General features: G+C 38.3%; 7 protein-coding genes and 1 pseudogene across 7 annotated transcripts; 6 read left to right on the forward strand and 2 right to left on the reverse strand.

The window, feature by feature from the left end:
- Nucleotides 1-1,845: 1,845 nt before the first annotated feature.
- On the reverse strand, nucleotides 1,846-3,296 carry LOC108840419 (pollen-specific leucine-rich repeat extensin-like protein 3). The gene has a single exon (XM_018613251.2). It carries the CDS (start codon nucleotides 3,121-3,123, stop codon nucleotides 1,951-1,953), a length of 1,173 nt encoding a protein of 390 aa, XP_018468753.1. The 5' UTR covers nucleotides 3,124-3,296; the 3' UTR covers nucleotides 1,846-1,950.
- Nucleotides 3,297-3,689: 393 nt separating this feature from the next.
- Nucleotides 3,690-4,367, forward strand: LOC130499868 (protein ARABIDOPSIS THALIANA ANTHER 7-like). Its single transcript, XM_056994322.1, has 2 exons — nucleotides 3,690-3,988; nucleotides 4,071-4,367. Exons 1-2 carry the CDS (start codon nucleotides 3,761-3,763, stop codon nucleotides 4,224-4,226), a joined length of 384 nt encoding a protein of 127 aa, XP_056850302.1. The 5' UTR covers nucleotides 3,690-3,760; the 3' UTR covers nucleotides 4,227-4,367.
- A 527-nt stretch (nucleotides 4,368-4,894) lies between these two features.
- LOC108826491 (probable protein phosphatase 2C 58) lies at nucleotides 4,895-6,603 on the forward strand. The gene is made up of 5 exons (XM_018599870.2): nucleotides 4,895-5,042; nucleotides 5,343-5,585; nucleotides 5,674-5,947; nucleotides 6,024-6,178; nucleotides 6,260-6,603. The coding sequence occupies exons 1-5, from the start codon at nucleotides 5,010-5,012 to the stop codon at nucleotides 6,395-6,397; spliced, it is 843 nt and encodes a 280-aa protein (XP_018455372.1). The 5' UTR covers nucleotides 4,895-5,009; the 3' UTR covers nucleotides 6,398-6,603.
- LOC108826501 (uncharacterized) lies at nucleotides 6,584-7,106 on the reverse strand. Its single transcript, XM_018599878.2, has 2 exons — nucleotides 6,758-7,106; nucleotides 6,584-6,648 (listed from the first exon to the last, which is right to left on the reverse strand). Coding segments are annotated over exons 1-2 (351 nt in total). The 3' UTR covers nucleotides 6,584-6,646.
- Nucleotides 7,107-8,497: 1,391 nt separating this feature from the next.
- On the forward strand, nucleotides 8,498-10,725 carry LOC108841048 (probable aminotransferase TAT1; annotated as a pseudogene).
- A 670-nt stretch (nucleotides 10,726-11,395) lies between these two features.
- LOC108841903 (probable aminotransferase TAT1) lies at nucleotides 11,396-13,454 on the forward strand. Its single transcript, XM_018614688.2, has 6 exons — nucleotides 11,396-11,813; nucleotides 11,982-12,321; nucleotides 12,402-12,620; nucleotides 12,732-12,947; nucleotides 13,045-13,138; nucleotides 13,227-13,454. Exons 1-6 carry the CDS (start codon nucleotides 11,482-11,484, stop codon nucleotides 13,370-13,372), a joined length of 1,347 nt encoding a protein of 448 aa, XP_018470190.1. The 5' UTR covers nucleotides 11,396-11,481; the 3' UTR covers nucleotides 13,373-13,454.
- Nucleotides 13,455-13,665: 211 nt separating this feature from the next.
- LOC108843683 (reticulon-like protein B18) lies at nucleotides 13,666-15,864 on the forward strand. Its single transcript, XM_018616936.2, has 8 exons — nucleotides 13,666-14,312; nucleotides 14,391-14,541; nucleotides 14,636-14,710; nucleotides 14,785-14,929; nucleotides 15,020-15,089; nucleotides 15,188-15,253; nucleotides 15,341-15,463; nucleotides 15,544-15,864. Exons 1-8 carry the CDS (start codon nucleotides 13,781-13,783, stop codon nucleotides 15,759-15,761), a joined length of 1,380 nt encoding a protein of 459 aa, XP_018472438.1. The 5' UTR covers nucleotides 13,666-13,780; the 3' UTR covers nucleotides 15,762-15,864.
- A 61-nt stretch (nucleotides 15,865-15,925) lies between these two features.
- On the forward strand, nucleotides 15,926-17,273 carry LOC108843684 (uncharacterized protein At4g28440). Its single transcript, XM_018616937.2, has 2 exons — nucleotides 15,926-16,242; nucleotides 16,899-17,273. Exons 1-2 carry the CDS (start codon nucleotides 15,996-15,998, stop codon nucleotides 17,087-17,089), a joined length of 438 nt encoding a protein of 145 aa, XP_018472439.1. The 5' UTR covers nucleotides 15,926-15,995; the 3' UTR covers nucleotides 17,090-17,273.
- The last annotated feature ends 392 nt before the right edge of the window (nucleotides 17,274-17,665 follow it).

Raw genomic sequence — 17,665 nt, forward strand, 5'->3', positions numbered from 1 at the left:
GATTTACTTTTTTATGTCGCAAGTTAAATTTACTTTGATCAGTTCTTTTATGACTAATAATTTGATCAAATTTCTTGTTGATTGTGTTTAGATAAAAATTTTTTTTGCTATTTAGCGATTTTCATATAAGAGAATGTTGGATATTTTATTTTGATAATTATATTATATTTTTATTTTCTTACAGATTGTTTTCAATATTGAATTTATTTAGAAAACGTGCGATACATAAAACTCTGCCATTTCATAATCTATGAATCTTGTAATGATATCATGTATGGTAGTGGATTGTTGTTGCCAAAAAAAAGGTAGTGGATTGTATGTTAGTCAGTTAGTGTGATATAATGGTCAAACAGCTCGTGGAATCTTGCCCAGACCTCGGTTAGAGGGAGACAGAGTACATTTGGTTAGGCCTGGGCACGGATCGGATATTCGGGTTTTTGAAGGTATTTGTGATTTGCTTCGAATGTTACGGATATCTGATTTTTCGATTTGCTTTGCTTCGGAAAAATACGGATATTCGGAAAAACGGATATCCGGAAAATAAATAGATATTTGCGGATATTCGCGGATACTTACGGATCTCTCATTTGTTTTGATTAATACAAATAATCTTAAAAATTTGATACAAATTTGTTTTGTAAAATATATTTTTTGCATGATATAAAAGATAAAAATTAAAAAAAGCAATGAATCTTCATATTTTGTAAATTTTTAAACTTAGTTAAAATTATAATAACACAAAACTTAAAAAAAAATTATAATTATCGTAAATATTTTCTCTTCCTTTTATGTAATACTTTTATATAAGTAATAATATGAATAGAATCTATCAAATAATATATTAGAATAATAATTATATAATTTTATACATTTAAAACTTTAAATATAATCAAAATATACATGTATTTATATATTGACGGATCGGATCGGATATTCGCTTCCCAAAATTTTAATATTTGTGATTTGCTTCGATTTTGACGGATATTGAATTTTAGTATTTGCTTTGCTTCGAAAGCTTACGGATATTCGGAATTTTCGAATCGAATAGCAACGGATAACGAATCGAATCAAATTTAACGGATAAAATGCCCAGCCCTACTTGTAGCCATTTGAAAACCCAATAGCAAACTCCAAACTCATTAACATCACAATCATCAGGTAAGCATCGAACATTTTGATCAAACCCATTTCTCCAATCTTTAACTAAACCTCAAGTAAATTACTCTCTTGAACTGTGTGTTGCTCTTGGAGTGCTTGTATGTGTATTTATGGTGCAAGTAGAGAAATCATAGCCGTTGGGTGAAGCTTTTGGCTGCATCGAATTTGTAGATAATATGCAAAATTAATTAGAAGCGTTTCAGTTTTTGGTCATTTTTTCACACGTTTCGACATGCAGTGGACTTAACGGATATCTTCCTTTCACACTTTTTATTTACTTCCCCCTCAAAGCACAAAACCCATTTAAAAACTGGATCTTCTAATTTGTTAGTCGTTTAATTTAAAGCTGAAATCCATATTTGTTTAAGTTAATGTAACGTACTAAATTCTGAATTAAAAAAATAAGTATTAAATTCTGCAGAATTATACGGGCCTTTTTAAATGGATCTCTTCTATATGTACAGCCCAACTAGCTGGACACTATTAGAACAAACATTGATTATTTTCTTGTAAGGGACACATTTTCCTCTCTCGATGGTGAAATGAAATTCCATTTCTAGTCATGTTTTTCTTTCAGAAATAAATTTTTTTTTTTTGAAAGAAGGGTTTGCAATTTAGTTCATGACCTTGGTGAGGTGTAGAAGATTTTTTGATGAATGCAGAGTATATACGAAATTTGTAACCGGATAGAAACTGTGTTCTGTATAAACTGTATAACATTACAATCTTAGTGCATATTCTTTCACCCACAACCCAATCTTCCTCACATTTCTTCTTCTTCTTCCGTTTTCTTCACATTGCTGGAGCAGGAGCAATGGAAGGTCCTTCAGTAGACGGAGAAGCCTGAGGAGCCATGGCTGAGCATTCATAGTCATAGCAGTCTACAGGATGGTCAAGTACAGCATCACAATCTTTTTCGCTCCGTTGGTGCGGTTTATCAGGCAGACAATTATTGCTATCGTCAAAGACTATCCCTCTGGAAGTCAGGTTTCTGCAGATACCTTCTTCTTCAGAGAAATAGTTGTCAGAGACGGTTAGGTTCTGCAGGCTAGGCAGAACGCAGACTCCAAGAGGGACAGTTCCAGTGAACATGTTATGGTCCAGATTCAGCAGCTCAAGATGGCCTAGTCCAGCGAGACTGTAAGGCACAGGACCAACTAAACTATTGTAGCTCATGTCAAGGACTCGTAACTTGTAGAGATACCCTACTTCTGGGGGTAGACATCCAGACAAGCTTGAGTTGATTAGGAGAAGCTCTTCTAAAGTATCTGCGAAGTGAGATATGGTTGGAGGCAGACAACCGCTGAAGTCATTGTTGGCGAAGACAACAACAGAGGCGGTTGTTCCAGTAAAATCTTTGGGTATGAGGCTTGTTAATCTGTTGTTGTTCACGAAAATGGCGTCGAGGGGGTTGCTGAAGAGTTTCGGAGGTAAAGGACCTTCGAACTCATTGTAACGAAGGTCAAGGTACTTTAGGGAAGGGAGTGAGAGGACAACATCTGGAAAAGGGCCTACAAAGCGGTTGTTGCTGAGGTCTAGCTCATAGAGTAACGATAGTTGGGACAATGAACGAGGAAGGATGCCGCAGAAACGATTGCTGTTGAGATGGATGAGAGCGAGGTCGGAGAGAAGGCCAATGGGTTCAGGGAGGAAACCAGCGATGTCTCCGTGGTTGAGATCGATTCCAGCAACAACTAGAGTGTTTTTGTCGGAAGGGGATGGGGCACAGAAGACGCCAGTGTAGCTGCAGACAGAGGGACCGGTCCAGTCTCCTGTCAAGTTCTTTGGATCAGAATATATGACCTTCTTCCATGCTTGAAGTGCACGGTACGCTTGCTGAAGATGCTGGTTATGGTTTGAGGAGTGACTTGTGTGATAGTGAGAGGTATGCGTTGCGGTTGATACGAAAGAGACATGAAAAAGAAGAAGTGAGGTAAGGGCATGAAATGTAAGAAGAAGAGCCATTGGATTAGAAGTTATGGATCCTTTGTTTGGAGCGTATTGATTGATATATAGAGAACATTTTTGAAGTTTCAGTCTTTGGAGGAAAGGATTGCAGAGGATGAATCAAGTAAGTGGCATAGGCTCGAGGAAAAGGACTTAACTCCTTACTTGTAGCTATCTGAAGTGGTTTAAGTGGGATCTGAGGCTGACACTTGAAGACCATATCTTAGGATTGTAATTATAGCACTCACTTGCTTACAATCCAAGGAAACTAATGTTAAATTGCCAACCTTAGCATAACCTTTTATGATATTATTATTAACTGAACAGTGTAATAAATGTTTTCTGTCAAATGAAAAAACATATTATCATAAACTAACAGTGTTTTTGTATTTGATTTTAGACGTACATAACTAGGATAAAAGCCACTACTTCGTCATTTAAAAAAAACAGAGTATTGCATGGGTTTATGTCAGTACGACTTAAAATATGATGTGAGAAAAATAATATAAAGACAGGTCAGGCCTAACAAATTAGCCTGTACAATTTGCATGAATACTTAAGACGGGAGCACGAGGGTTGCATGTTTCTTTAAACCAGTTATCGTACATTATAAACTAATTAATCATTTTATATTAAATAGAGATATGAAATTTTGATGAAGCACAGATCAAATCGATTTTTTTTGGCTGCAAATAAACTAATGATGCATCGTGCTTTATTGCTCATGGCCTTAATCACGTCAGCGGTTTCAAGAAATGACGAAGAGCAGTGTAGGGACATGTTCGAGAGCTTCACTCGGGTAATGTCTCAGCGACCATCTCCACAGTACTGTAGGGGAGTGAGCCACTTGAATAACGTCCTCAAGCTCACGTATCCACTTGCTGTAATTGATTCTTCTAACTCGTTTTTATCATTTTACATATTTTACCGTGATGAACTGGTGAAGTATTGATGCATGCATGTAGTTGCAGGTATTGGAGAAGAAGGAGAGGAAGGGACGAGTAGGGAGACCGTGTGAATGCATGGAGTCAGAGGTAACTTGGAAATTAAGATGTGTGAGATGCGAGCAAGATCCAAGCACCAATGTAACTAAATATGAATCACATGTGAATGTTCTATAGATCTCTCTATATAATTGGTATGTATCGTATGAAATATCATAGTTTTTTCTCAGTATATGTGAGCTGAGTTTCTTGTTAGATGTGATTAATCAAAAAAGAGGGACTCCCCTAAAACTAATCACTAACTTTTGGATTACTATATATTTATGTGTGATTGTGGATTAATGATAAAAACCTTGATTAGACAAACCACCAACTCCGTTGGCCCCTCGTTAATCTGTGTGATTTATCATAGATCTTTATCATCTTGACAGTCAAATTAAATAAAATCTTTGGGATAAATGTAGTATTGAAAAAAGGGATCAAATACTGACGTATGTGAGTACGTAGAATATATAAATAATTTTATTTTTTTCACATATGATTCGAATGTTATTTGATTGATGAAACAACCCAAGCTAAGGTTTGCAGAAATTGGAGGGTTTTCTCCAATGGACGACTTGGAAGGGACGAAGAAGACACCTTGAAAGTGAATCTATTGAATGAGCCGACAAGAATAAGGAAATGAAACAAAAAGTATCGTAGTGCACGCTACTTGGGCCTGCCGTTACATTTAAATATTATTAAACAAAGAAGAAAAGTCGTGGGAGAGAACGCGTTGGGATTGGCTGACGCAGCCGATACTGTTACAGGCAGTCACCTGCACTAGTTTCACATTTTCTTACTTCAAAAAGTCAAAACCATTTCTTTTATAAACCCATCTCCTGTCTCTCCGTTCTTGTTTCACTCCAATCATCACACACGTCGACACGCAGAAGAAGCGTCTCAAAGTTTTCTTAGAATATGGCAGGCAGAGATATTCTCCATAAGATGAAGGTACTAATTGGCTGTTTCATTCTTCGTTGTTGGTATTACTATGAGATCTCGTTCATCCTGATCTGGTCTATTGTCCGTTACCTTTTTGTTTGTTTGGACTGTAATGATAAAAAAACTTCAACTTCATGATATTAGTTTTTGATTCCTCTGTTATGTTTATGATAGTGTTCTCTGGTTTAGTTGTTTCTCATTGACTTGGGTTTGAAGAATCTGTTGAGAGACAGTTTGTGTTATCTTTTGAACTTGTGTGATTCCAGTACTAACTCTATTGCTTTCCTCTGCCTTATTATTAATTTCAAGGCTGGCTTCTGCGGATCGGCTCCTGACGTGGGAAGAGGAAAAAGCAAGATGTGGAAGAACATTACTCACGGTTTTCACTTTGTGAAAGGCAAGTCAAACCGTCCCATGGAGGACTACGTAGTGTCTGAATTCAAGAAAGTTGACGGCCACGAACTGGGTTTGTTTGCCATCTTTGATGGTCACTTGGGTCATGATGTTGCCAAATACTTGCAGACTAATTTATTTGACAACATTCTTAAAGAGGTAATAAATAAATCTTAATTCCGAAGCTTAAAGTAGAATCCCTTTGTGAACTCTACTGACTGACTTTTTTTCTTTTTTTTTTTCTCAGAAGGAGTTTTGGAGTGACACAGATAATGCTATAAGGAAAGCATACAGATCAACAGATGCAGTGATACTGCAGCAGTCTAAGCTCGGTAAAGGCGGGTCAACGGCTGTAACGGGCATTCTAATCGATGGTCAAAAGCTAGTGGTTGCTAATGTTGGAGACTCAAGGGCAGTGATGTCTAAGAATGGCGTTGCGCATCAGCTCTCAGTTGACCATGAACCAAGCAAGGAGAGAAAAGATATAGAGAAGCGAGGTGGCTTTGTATCAAATATGCCAGGTAAAAGAAAAAACTTGACTAGTTACGGTTTTGGACCTACCAGTGTGTATATATTAACTTTTCTGAAGTGCTGCAGGGGATGTTCCACGAGTGGACGGACAGTTAGCGGTTGCGAGAGCGTTTGGAGATAAGAGCTTAAAGATACATCTGAGCTCCGAACCAGACATTACACGCCAGGTGATTGATGATCGGACTGAGTTCATCGTCTTTGCCAGCGATGGTATTTGGAAGGTAAGTTAAATGACTCAGTGTTATCTTCTTGCTTTGGTTTTTAAACCGCCGGTTTACTCATTGTTGATGTTTTGAGTGCAGGTAATGTCGAACCAAGAAGCGGTTGATGCAATCAAGAGTATCAAAGATCCACAAACAGCAGCAAAGCACTTGATAGAAGAAGCTATATCTAAGAAGAGCAAAGATGACATCTCATGTATTGTTGTAAAGTTCCATTAATCTCTTATTCTTTGTTTGTTTTTTAAGAGAGCTAATCACCATCAAGTTTGCAAGATAATTTTTCTTTTTCTTTCAAGTTGTGTCTTTAAAGTGAAGAGTAATGATGTATCACCACAAGATGTAATATATTTATGATAGCAATGTGGTTTATTTTCATACAAATAAATGAAATAAGAAACTGAAACAGCCTTGAGATACAAACATCATGATGTTCTTTGCATACTTCTTCTCATCTTTGAACCTCCCATACTCTGCAAAAAGCAAGCAATCGTTTTACCTTTGATTAGAGATGTCCAATCGTGTTCAACAGAATCAAAATCAAGAAACATTAAAGAGTTTATTCAAAGGAATAGAACTTACAAGCACATGCGTGGTTCTTAGACATGGGGAAGCCATCTCCGAAATGGCACTGATCAGAGAGAGCCAAAACGCCTGGCTTGATTGCTTCAAAGGCTGTGGTCAGAAACTTCATACACCGGCAAATCCGCCGCCTGTCCTCCGCCTTTTTATGGCGGCTACTGAACCAGCCGCAGCACTCGGCGGTGGGAGGCGACTCCTGTTCGACGAAGAACAACTTGCATTCTTCCACCATCACGTTCGCCACCTCTAGGCACTCAGGTGGCCAAGGACGATCTGCCTTGTCGGCGGTTGTGACTGCAATCAGCATGCACGTCATCGCAAAAGCTACTTTCATCATCATCTTGACCATCTTACAAAACTGTTTTGGGTTGTTTGTTTTGATGTGGAGGTGTATGTTATCTATGAAACAAACGTAACCCTGGCGCTAGCTTATATACTGTAAGTCGGTAACAGAACATTTAATTCAGTAACGCATGCAAGAATGGTTTTAAATACTTTTTGGCCGCGTGCTAACTATTTTCAAAACATAAAACGGTAAGAAAGCGTTTCTTGCATTCAAAAGGAACATATCTCAAAACTGACTGTGTTTGTAGTAAACTTCACGTTCCCAAGACATAAAATTTGATTTTTTCCAAAACTACCAACCGAAGCTATGCTGTATACAACATGTATAAGTTATCGAGTACTTTATATTATACAACGGTTCCTCAACTGGTCGGGTGCAGCTGGTGTTACAAAACTGCAACTCGTTGTGAAAAATAGCAACTAACAAGAACTATATAAACACCTTGTGAATGGCCATTTCATATCGAGTATCAAGAACTTAACAAGACGCACCACTGAATCATGCATTTGAAGGATATATTAGTCTAATCTTATAATAATCTATGTTAAATCTAGTTCATGTTTTCGTATGAGATTTAATTCGGCTGTCAAACATAAAAACAAACCAAAGAGAAAGAGAAATCTGATATAGGTGCGATGTCTACCCAACGAATATTTAGACATCCAGCAAATATTTAAAGATTAATGCAAGTCTGGAAAGTCTATTAGCGAATATAAAAAACATTTCTTAGTTTTTAACTAAAGAAGGTAAGAAACGTTTTTTATATATTTTATTTAGGAGATTTTTTTAGTTTTTTAATTAAAAACTAAGAGACTTCTGTATATTCGCTAAGAGAACCTCCATAGTAAACATGCATTAATCATGGTCTAACAAGTTCAAAAAAATATTTTAAAGCAACAATAGTCCATACATGTGTAAGTTACATTATTGGTGATTATGATCTTAATTTGGAATTCATTGAAAAATGATTGTAGTTATTGTATAATTGTTAGCGGAAGATAATAGCAGTGACACTTTAGGCAGATTCTAAGGTTCTGAACTAATAACGTGGGAGATCTAAATATAAGAATATTAGGTTCAATCGATCAATTTAACATATATAGTAGATGTATAGTGACAAGTGCCAGACATGAACAGAGAGATAGAGATTTAAGTGTAGATCTGTAACTTAAAAATATATGAATGGAAACACAATAATCGAAATTGGGCAAAAATAAAGTATTATATTAATTTGTCGCATATAACGTGAGAGGGAACTCTACAATATTATGAACACCTAATTTTTAAACGTATCAACTTTTTTATCCAAAGTCTGTAGTGTAGAAAGTCTGTAATTGACTATTAAATTTTGATTGTACGTATTATTTCTTCTACAAATACTTTTCGTTGGCTTCTTCATACAAACCATTCACATTCAGGTTACAAACTCTACAAACAATGAGCTACTACAACCACCTCATAGTTCCTACCATTCAAACCGAGGAAGAAGCAGCGACTCAAACGCAGGATGCTTCTGACAACAACGTTTGGCGTTTCAGGGGAAGCGACACAGCAGCTAAAGCCTCCAGCGTCGTGATGAGAGTTATCGTCTACAAGCTCTTCGATCTTTGTAGCCCCGAAGTCAAAAAGACTCTTTTACCTCTTGGGCACGGTGACCCTGCTGTTTACCCTTGTTTCCGCACCTCCATTCAAGTCGAGAACGCCGTCGTAGATGTCATTCGCTCAGGCAAGGGTAACTCCTACGGCCCAGCCGCCGGAATTCTCCCAGCTAGACAGTAATATATTCTCTCTTTCTTTCTACTCTTAATATTTTTTTTAGCTGCTATTTAGAGGCCATATATTTATTATGAAGTTAAAAAAATAATAAAAAAGAAAAAACATTTATTATGAAGTTTAAATTAAAAAAAACTTAACCAATTTGAAAATCTATGTCTATGTATATTATCTTCAAAAAAATCAGAGAACGAGGCCAATGTTTCACTAGATTATGTTCAGAACCAGTCATGTTCTTTAGTATTTGCAACTAATTTTGATGGAATGTGTGTTCTTAATCAGGGCGGTCGCTGATTACGTGAACCGTGACTTGACGAACAAGGTAACGTCTAGCGATGTATACATGACCGTGGGGTGGGATGCAACCAAGGGACAGAAGTGGTGATTCATTCGCTGGCTCGACCGAATGCTAACATCCTTCTCCCACGGCCTAGTTACGCGCACTTCGAGGCCCGTTCCATCTTCAGTGGACTCGAGTTCCGCAAGTACGATCTACTTCCCGAGAAAGAATGGGAGATTGATCTCCAAGGCATAGAAGCCATGGCAGATAAGAACACTGTCGCAATGGTTATCATTAACCCTAACAACCCTTGTGGAAATGTCTATTCTCATGATCATCTCAAGAAGGTCTTGGTTCATAACTCTAGTAATGTTTGATTCGAGAGATATAGTATATTGTTTCTTATGTATGAAACTCTTTAGGTTGCGGAGATGGCTAGGAAGCTGGGAATAATGGTGATAGCCGATGAAGTTTATAGAGAGACAATTTATGGAGACAACCCTTTTGTTCCAATGGGGAAGTTCTCTTTAATAGCTCCGGTTATCACTTTGGGTAGTATATCAAAAGGATGGATTGTTCCTGGTTGGAGAATCGGTTGGATCGCTTTGAATGATCCCAAAGGCATTTTAAAGTCCACAGGGGTCTGTTTTTCTGTTTCCTCTCTGCTCATCATAGTAATAGATGTTTGCTTGTGTTACAAGTAATCACTCTGCTTTTTTCTTTTCTTTTCTATTAGATGGCTCAATCAATCCAGCAGAATATTGACATAAATCCAGACGCTACCACAATGTTTCAGTTTGCGCTTCCAGAGATCCTGGAGAAGTCGAATAAAGAGACGTTTGCGGGAAAGAACTTGATACTGAAACAGAACGTTGAATTGGTGTGTGATAGGCTCAAGGACATTCCTTGCGTGGTCTGCACCAAGAAACCTGAATCATGCACTTACTTATTGGTACCACAAACTTCTATCTATACTTCTGATGATTCATGATCAATTTGGATGATTCTTAATAACAAAAATACTGCAGGCAAAGCTGGAGCTTCCGTTGATGGAGGACATAGAGGACGATATGGATTTCTGTATGAAGCTAGCCAAAGAAGAAAACCTCGTCTTGCTACCAGGTAAGCACCTACATAAATGTAATCAAATGAGTACATAAAATGAAACATGAGAGTCAAGTAGATTTAAGTTTGAAGAAAGTAACTTTTCTCGGTTTTGTAGGAGTGGCTTTGGGACTGAAAAACTGGATAAGGATAACTATCGGAGTAGAAGCTCAGATGCTTGAGGATGCACTTGAGAGGCTCAACGGCTTCTGCAAACGCTATATGAAGAAAACAGAAGCTTCTCTTCAAGCTCTGAAGCTCAGTGACGATGGCGAAATCTAGACACAAAACCAAATTAAGATGTGGCACTGTGATCATGGGAATATCATTTAATTACAATACTCTATTTTCATTGATAAATACAAATCTGATTAATTTGTTTATTCACATTGATATTTAAAATAAAAGCTTCTGGCATTGATATCTTTTTTTTTTGCCAAAATTTGAGGCTTTGATATCTTTCTATTATTTTTGTATATGTCCTCTCTTCATTTTTATTTCATATTATGTTAGAAACTTTGTATTATTGCGTCTGCGCGGGTATGCAGCCATCATGTGTATGCAGCCATGCTTGTCCAGTTGTCCGTTAGAACGTCGGTTTATTCGAGTCGCGTCAAAACATGATGGCGCGAGCTTAATATATATTTTAACCCTCTTGCATTTAATATATGACGAGTTTTTTTTGTAACTTATATATATGACGAGTTGATAATAAAATATTTGAAGATACCACTTATACATAGTTTCAATATACATAGTATTGTTTTGCCTCAAAAGAATCAGTCATTCTTTCGTGTAGTTTGTGTCAGGTCTCACCAATATTTTCACGTTTCATAATTCAACCTCTTCTGTTTCATGGCAATTCAAACTATTTTCTGGTTAATATTAATGAAAATTTAACTGTAAATATGACAATTTGTTTGGGAAATAGAGCATTAGCAAAGCATCAAACAGCGAAATTTTTACGTCAACATTATTTTTGTATTATCTTTTTTTTTTGTAACGCGCACCGATAATACTATAGTATATATAATCAACCTTCCATCTAAAGTCTATAATTCAAAGGTGTAGAAAGTCTGCGATTGACTGATACAATTTGATCCAAAGACTTTTGATTATTTTCTTTCCTCTATAAATACTTCTTTTGTTGGCATCTTCATATAAACATTCAGATTTCAAACTCAAAAAAGACTCCCAAGAGAAATCAATATAACTAACAAAATGAGCTACCATAACCACCTCCTAGTTTCTGCCCATCAAACCGAGGAAGAAGCAGAGACGCAGCATGAGTCCGAAAACAGCGTTTGGCGTTTCAGAGGCAGCGACACGGCAGCTAAAGCCTCCAGTGTCACAATGAGAGTTATCGTCTACAAGCTCTTTGATCTCTGTATCCCGGACGTTAAAAAGCCTCTTTTACCCCTTGCACACGGTGACCCTTCTGTGTACCCTTGTTACCGCACCTCCATCCACGTCGAAAACGCCGTCTCCGATGTCCTCCGCTCCGGCAAGGGTAACTCTTACGGTCCCGCCGCGGGGATCCTCCCTGCGAGACAGTAATATTCCCTCTTACCATTTACTCTTAGATATTTTAATTCTTTAATAGTATTTTAATCCCTTTTTTTAATAATATGATAGGCATATATTATTATTCTGTGGTAAAAAAATATGCTTATATTATTGTCCACAACTAGTTAACTTTGATGGAATGTTTCGCTAATCAGGGCGGTAGCTGATTTCGTGAACCGGGACTTAACGAACAAGGTAACGCCTAACGATGTATATATGACCGTGGGATGCAACCAAGGGATAGAAGTGTTGATGCAGGCGCTGGCTGCACCAAACGCTAACATCTTTCTCCCACGGCCTAGTTACCCTCACTACGAGGCTCGTTGTGTCTACAGTGGACTCGAGGTCCGCAAGTACGATCTACTTCCCGAGAATGAATGGGATATTGATCTTCAAGGCATAGAAAGAATGGCAGATGAGAACACTGTCGCTATGGTTATCATTAACCCTAACAATCCCTGTGGAAATGTCTATACTCACGAACATCTCAAGAAGGTCTTGATTCATAATTCTATGAAGCTTTGATTCTAGAGACAAGAGAGATTGTTTCTGACGTGTAAAAATACTGTTTTTAGGTTGCGGAGATGGCTAGGAAGCTGGGAATAATGGTGATCACTGATGAGGTTTATAGCCAGACAATCTTTGGAGACAAACCTTTTGTTCCGATGGGAGAGTTCTCTTCTATAGCTCCGGTTATCACTTTGGGTGGTATATCGAAAGGATGGATAGTTCCTGGTTGGAGAATTGGTTGGATCGCTTTGAATGATCCCAAAAGCATCTTCAAGTCCACAGGGGTTTGTCTTTTTCTTTCTTTCAGATAATATCATTGTAGCTATTGTTTTTTTCTTCTGTAGCTTGTGTTACAAGTAATCACTCTGTTCTTTCTTTTTCTTTTCTAATGACAGGTGGCGCAATCTATACAACAGAATCTTGATATAACTCCAGATGCTAACACTTTGGTTCAGAATGCGCTTCCTCAGATCCTGGAGAAGTCTAATAAACAGATGTTTGCCAAAAAGAACTCGATACTAAAACAGAACCTGGACCTGGTATGTGAGAAGCTTGAGGACATTCCTTGCGTGGTCTGCACCAAGAAACCTGAATCATGCACTTACTTACTGGTACCACAATAATAACCTCTATCTAAACTCATGATGGTTCTTGATCAGACTTTTTTTTTTATGTCTCCTCTTAACAAGAACAAATATATATGTGCAGACAAAGCTGGAGCTTCCGTTGATGGAAGACATAGAGGATGATATGGATTTCTGTATGAAGCTAGCCGCAGAAGAAAATCTCGTTTTGCTACCAGGTAATCATCAAACTATAAAAAAAAACATGCAACACAAGGAATGAAACTTTGAAAGTGTAGTAGTTTTAACTTTTCTTGGTTTTTGCAGGAGTGGCATTGGGACTGAAGAATTGGGTAAGGATAACGATCGGAGTAGAAGCTCAGATGCTAGAGGATGCACTTGAGAGGCTCAACGGCTTCTGCCAACGCCATCTGAAGAAAACAGAGGCTTCTCTTGAGAATGGCGCAATCTAAACACCACTCTTGTATACAACAAAAACTACACAAAAAAACAAATAAAGATGTGACACATGTGATGTGTTGGTCACTTACAAAACTCTGTTTTTATATTCATTTTGTTTCGTTTCAAAATAATAGTATTAAAAAAATAAAAAAGCTTCCCATGCCCATGTCCCATGTCATATCATCTTGACCGTTAAAAGAGACGGAGCCCACTTTTGCCGCCGTCGAGAATTCAAATAAGCAAAAAAGGTTGTCTTTTTTCTTCTCTCCATCAAACGGCTATCTGATCCATCCACACAGTAGCCGGAGAGAACAATCTTCAAATAAATTCTCTGAGATTCTTCTTTCTCAATTAATAACTTTCAGATTCCGCAAAAAAAAAAAAAAACCAATCCTTTTTCCTCCGATAAATAAAAAAAAATGGATCTTTCGACACCTCCCTCCCTCCGCTCGAACCCTATCAGATCCTCCTCGCGTCTCGCTCCGAGAATCAACAACACTCTCGTCAGAACCAACGGAGATTCTCCGATTCCGTCTCTCGATTTGGTCCTATCGTCACCGAAGAGCAGCAACGACACTCCTTACCCGTCTCCAGCCTCTCTTTGCTGTTCCCCGTGTTCTTCCCCTGTCACGCTCCGCGAGATCCTCCTCTTGTCTCCCTCCCCTCTCCGGAAATCGAGAACCCGGTTGGCCAATCGGTTCGAGATGGAAGCCGCGGAGGCCGCCGCCGCTGCGAGGCGGTGCAAGACGAAGGGAGGAGTGCAGAACGGTAGTGCATCGCCGAGGAATTGCCGGAGATCGAGGCGGAGATCGGAGGAGCCGAAGCCTGTTGCTGTGTTGACGGAGGAGAAAGCGACGAGACCGAGGAAGCATAAGAAGACGGGTCGGTCTAAGAAGGAGAAACAGAGTTGGGTTCCTCTGTTGCCTTCTCCTTGTCCATCTTCAGATCTGAGTAGGGGTCCTATCTCTTTGTTCTGCTATGATGTTTATAGTTAATAACTGTGTGTGTATTTTTAAATGTAATAAACAGGTGAAGATGTGTGTCGAGGTGATTTGGAGCGGATTAGAGAGAGTATCAACGATCTAATCATGTGGAGGGATGTTGCAAAGTCGACTCTTTGGTTCGGTTTCGGGTGTTTGTGTTTCCTGTCTTCTTGCTTTACTAAAGGGTTTAGCTTTAGGTATGTACACTGAGTTCATTCTTTAGATTTTTATCTTTCTAGCCATGTTCATGATGAAACCTTTGTGTGTGTGTGTGTGTGTGTGTGTTTGAAGTGTTTTCTCGGTGGTCTTTCATGTTGGGCTTTTGTTTCTTGGGGTATCGTTTTTGTCACATACTCTTCGCCAAAGGTACCATCTATTTTTTTTTACATGAGATGAAACAGCTTTGTCACTGAAGTTTTTTTGATACACAATCTTAAAAGGGTAACCGAAGAAAGAGAGCGGAGAGAGGTTAAAGTGAGTGAAGAGGATGTGTTACGAGTAGCTAGAAGAATGCTTCCCCTCACCAATTTGGCGATTTCAAAGACGAGCCAGCTTTTCTCTGGAGAACCAGCAATGACACTCAAAGTAGAATTTACTAAAAAAAACTTCATTCTCTAAGAATGTGATTTTGCTCTCGTTGAAGTTTTCCTTCTTATGCTGACTTTGATTATGCAGGTGGCACCGTTTGTTCTAATCGGAGCGGAGTACGGTTACCTCATAACATTGTGGAGGCTATGTGCTTTAGGTATATATGATTGTTGGAACACTAAGTTGTTCTTTTTGCTAGTAAAGTAGTATCTAGTAGTAGAACTAACACAAGGTATGTCATTGTGACGGAAACAGGTTTCTTCCTCAGCTTCACCGTCCCAAAGCTATATTCATCTTATGCTACTCAGATTAACCAAAAAGGTAAAAAGATCTCTATTATCATCACATCTTTAGTCACTCTTTGATGTACTGAATTAAGGAAAAGCTAATTTGCGGTTTGTTGTGTAGTTGAAAACGCGCAAAAGAGAATAGTTGAAGCATGGGGAATATGCACACACAAGAAGTTCGTAGCAGGCTCTATGATTACTGCTTTCTGGAACCTGACTAGTCTCAAGATCCGTTTCTTTACAGGTATATTATGATCTGAGATGATTGTTGACAGTAAGTAGTTAGTCAATTTCGAAAACTGATATACTCTTAAATATTTGCAGTGTTCATCATCGTGGTGGTCATCAGATACAAATGGCAGAATGTACAGTTAGATTCCGAAGAAGAAGAGGAGAAGCAACAAGAACAAACTCAACCGGAAGAGAAGTCACCATCTCCGCCAGCGTCTCCACCTCAGCCAATAGAAGAAGAAGAAGAAGAAGAGCAAGCGTTAGTAGTAGTGGTGGCTGCAGAAACCCAAGCACCACCAAAGAAGCTTTGAAATGCTTACTTACATTGAAACTTGTTCTTAAACATTAATGTATGAGAGAATAAAATACCTTTTCGTTAAACAATGTGATAAATATAAAAATATCAAATCAGAACCTTACACGTGTCAAGCTCACGATAACGCAAAAGCAGAGGATAGAAACACTCTCGTCCGTCTTCTCGGGAGAGAGCGAAGAAGCACATTTATATAAACCCTAGATTTCTCCACCATTAGGGTTAGTGAGCGATGGCGACTGCAGGAACTGCGACGGCGAAGAGAAAACCGGTGTTCGTGAAGGTTGAACAGCTGAAGCCTGGGACGACGGGTCACACGTTGACTGTTAAGGTCGTTGATTCCAACCCTGTGGTTCCGACGACCCGTAAGGCTCGTCCGGTGAGTTCTATGAGTCGTCCGTCTCAGCCTAGTCGAATCGCCGAGTGTCTCATCGGAGACGAGACCGGGTGTATTCTATTCACTGCTCGTAACGATCAAGGTTTACTCACTCACACTTGTCTTGTGCTTTTAGGATGTAGAAATCGTGTTTGTGATATTGAAAAGGCTGATCCTTTTCAAAAAGCTATCATCTTTGTCTGAAAAGGGAACATATTTACTTTAAAGAGGGACTAGTGTTTTGTCTTCACCGGTAGTGATGTCTTTGTTCCAACTAATTGTTTTGATGTTTGGTAATTGTTGATATGTTACTAAAAGATATAATCTTGTCTGAAAATGGGAACTGTTTTACTTAAATTCTGAGACTAGTGTTTTGTCTTAACCGTAGTGATGTCTTTGTTCTAATTACTTTTGATGTTTGATTTGATCATTAGTTAGATATATTAAAAAAGCTATCACCTTGTCTGAAAATGAAAACGGAGTTACAGTGAAAATCTGCACAAAGACTTAGTGATGTCTCTGTGCAAGTTTGTGGCCTTTGATGTTTGTGTAATATCATTTCCGCAAATCTTGAGCTGTAAAATGGATTAGTAATGGTGATTCTTGCTTGGTTCAGTGTTGATGGTTACGTGATTGACATTATTCCCCAACTTTCTTATCTTTTTCTTTTAAACAAGTTAGTATTGTACCCCAGGTACTGTAGAATTCATGTGGCTTATTGATTGGATTGATTCATGTTTTGTTGTTGTATTTGTGCAGTTGATCTTATGAAGCCGGGAGAAACGGTGATACTGCGCAACTCGAGGATAGACATGTTCAAGGGCACGATGAGGCTAGGGGTTGATAAATGGGGACGCATCGAAGCCACTGAACCAGCATCTTTCACTGTCAAAGAGGATAACAATCTGTCTCTTGTTGAATACGAACTGATTAACGTTAACGATCAGTGAGATCTTCTTTGGTGTGTGTTTGGGGGAGTGAAGAGGGTTTATGATTCTTCTTCTACCGTTAAGGTCTTTGATTTAGTTGTTGAAGCTTTGTATGGACTTGTCCAGAGACGCTTTCTTTTAGGAATGCTTTCTATTTCTTTTTTGTTTTTTTTTTCTGTCTCCATCTACGAAACTCTTGCATCAACTTGTTGGCTACTAACAATTCGTAAGTAAATCAAATCTATCTACTAGAATTTAGAAACATTGTCTTAGTAGATTTAATTCTTAACATATTAGCACAATATTACTGAAGAGAGAAAAAATAACATAATTGGCATAACTTATGAAGTAGAGTCTAGAGAGAGGCTTACAACCGAGAAACATGCTTCTTACCGATCTTATTGTTTTTCTCTTATTCACTGAGACACATCCTACAGAAGAGGAAGCTCACATGCGGAGAAGGTGTCTCAAGAAGAGAAGATTGCATAATCAAAAGTTGAAAAAAATTCTTCCAGAAAGCAATCAAAAGGCAGCGGATTGCAGACTATGCAGTACCTGTAAGAGCCCTCTGAATATTCGACAGTCTTCTCCATGTTG

This window comes from Raphanus sativus, chromosome 2, assembly GCF_000801105.2.
Source record: "Raphanus sativus cultivar WK10039 chromosome 2, ASM80110v3, whole genome shotgun sequence".
Classification (NCBI taxonomy): domain Eukaryota; kingdom Viridiplantae; phylum Streptophyta; class Magnoliopsida; order Brassicales; family Brassicaceae; genus Raphanus; species Raphanus sativus.

What these genes read in the sequence shown, in the direction of transcription:
- LOC130499868 (XM_056994322.1), top strand. Translation starts at nt 3,761, where the DNA reads ATGAAGCACAGATCAAATCGATTTTTTTTGGCTGCAAATAAACTAATG. An exon ending in AGCTCACGTATCCACTTGCT is followed by an intron (nt 3,989 to 4,070) that starts GTAATTGATTCT and finishes GCATGCATGTAG; the next exon opens with TTGCAGGTATTGGAGAAGAA.
- LOC108826491 (XM_018599870.2), top strand. Translation starts at nt 5,010, where the DNA reads ATGGCAGGCAGAGATATTCTCCATAAGATGAAG. An exon ending in CTTTGTATCAAATATGCCAG is followed by an intron (nt 5,948 to 6,023) that starts GTAAAAGAAAAA and finishes GAAGTGCTGCAG; the next exon opens with GGGATGTTCCACGAGTGGAC. An exon ending in CCAGCGATGGTATTTGGAAG is followed by an intron (nt 6,179 to 6,259) that starts GTAAGTTAAATG and finishes TTTTGAGTGCAG; the next exon opens with GTAATGTCGAACCAAGAAGC.
- LOC108840419 (XM_018613251.2), bottom strand. Translation starts at nt 3,123, where the DNA reads ATGGCTCTTCTTCTTACATTTCATGCCCTTACCTCACTTCTTCTTTTT.
- LOC108843684 (XM_018616937.2), top strand. Translation starts at nt 15,996, where the DNA reads ATGGCGACTGCAGGAACTGCGACGGCGAAGAGAAAACCGGTGTTCGTG. An exon ending in CACTGCTCGTAACGATCAAG is followed by an intron (nt 16,243 to 16,898) that starts GTTTACTCACTC and finishes GTATTTGTGCAG; the next exon opens with TTGATCTTATGAAGCCGGGA.
- LOC108843683 (XM_018616936.2), top strand. Translation starts at nt 13,781, where the DNA reads ATGGATCTTTCGACACCTCCCTCCCTCCGCTCGAACCCTATCAGATCC. An exon ending in TCACATACTCTTCGCCAAAG is followed by an intron (nt 14,711 to 14,784) that starts GTACCATCTATT and finishes CAATCTTAAAAG; the next exon opens with GGTAACCGAAGAAAGAGAGC. An exon ending in GTGGAGGCTATGTGCTTTAG is followed by an intron (nt 15,090 to 15,187) that starts GTATATATGATT and finishes TGACGGAAACAG; the next exon opens with GTTTCTTCCTCAGCTTCACC.
- LOC108841903 (XM_018614688.2), top strand. Translation starts at nt 11,482, where the DNA reads ATGAGCTACCATAACCACCTCCTAGTTTCTGCCCATCAAACCGAGGAA. An exon ending in GGGATCCTCCCTGCGAGACA is followed by an intron (nt 11,814 to 11,981) that starts GTAATATTCCCT and finishes TTCGCTAATCAG; the next exon opens with GGCGGTAGCTGATTTCGTGA. An exon ending in AAATCTCGTTTTGCTACCAG is followed by an intron (nt 13,139 to 13,226) that starts GTAATCATCAAA and finishes TGGTTTTTGCAG; the next exon opens with GAGTGGCATTGGGACTGAAG.
- LOC108826501 (XM_018599878.2), bottom strand. Translation starts at nt 7,106, where the DNA reads ATGGTCAAGATGATGATGAAAGTAGCTTTTGCGATGACGTGCATGCTG.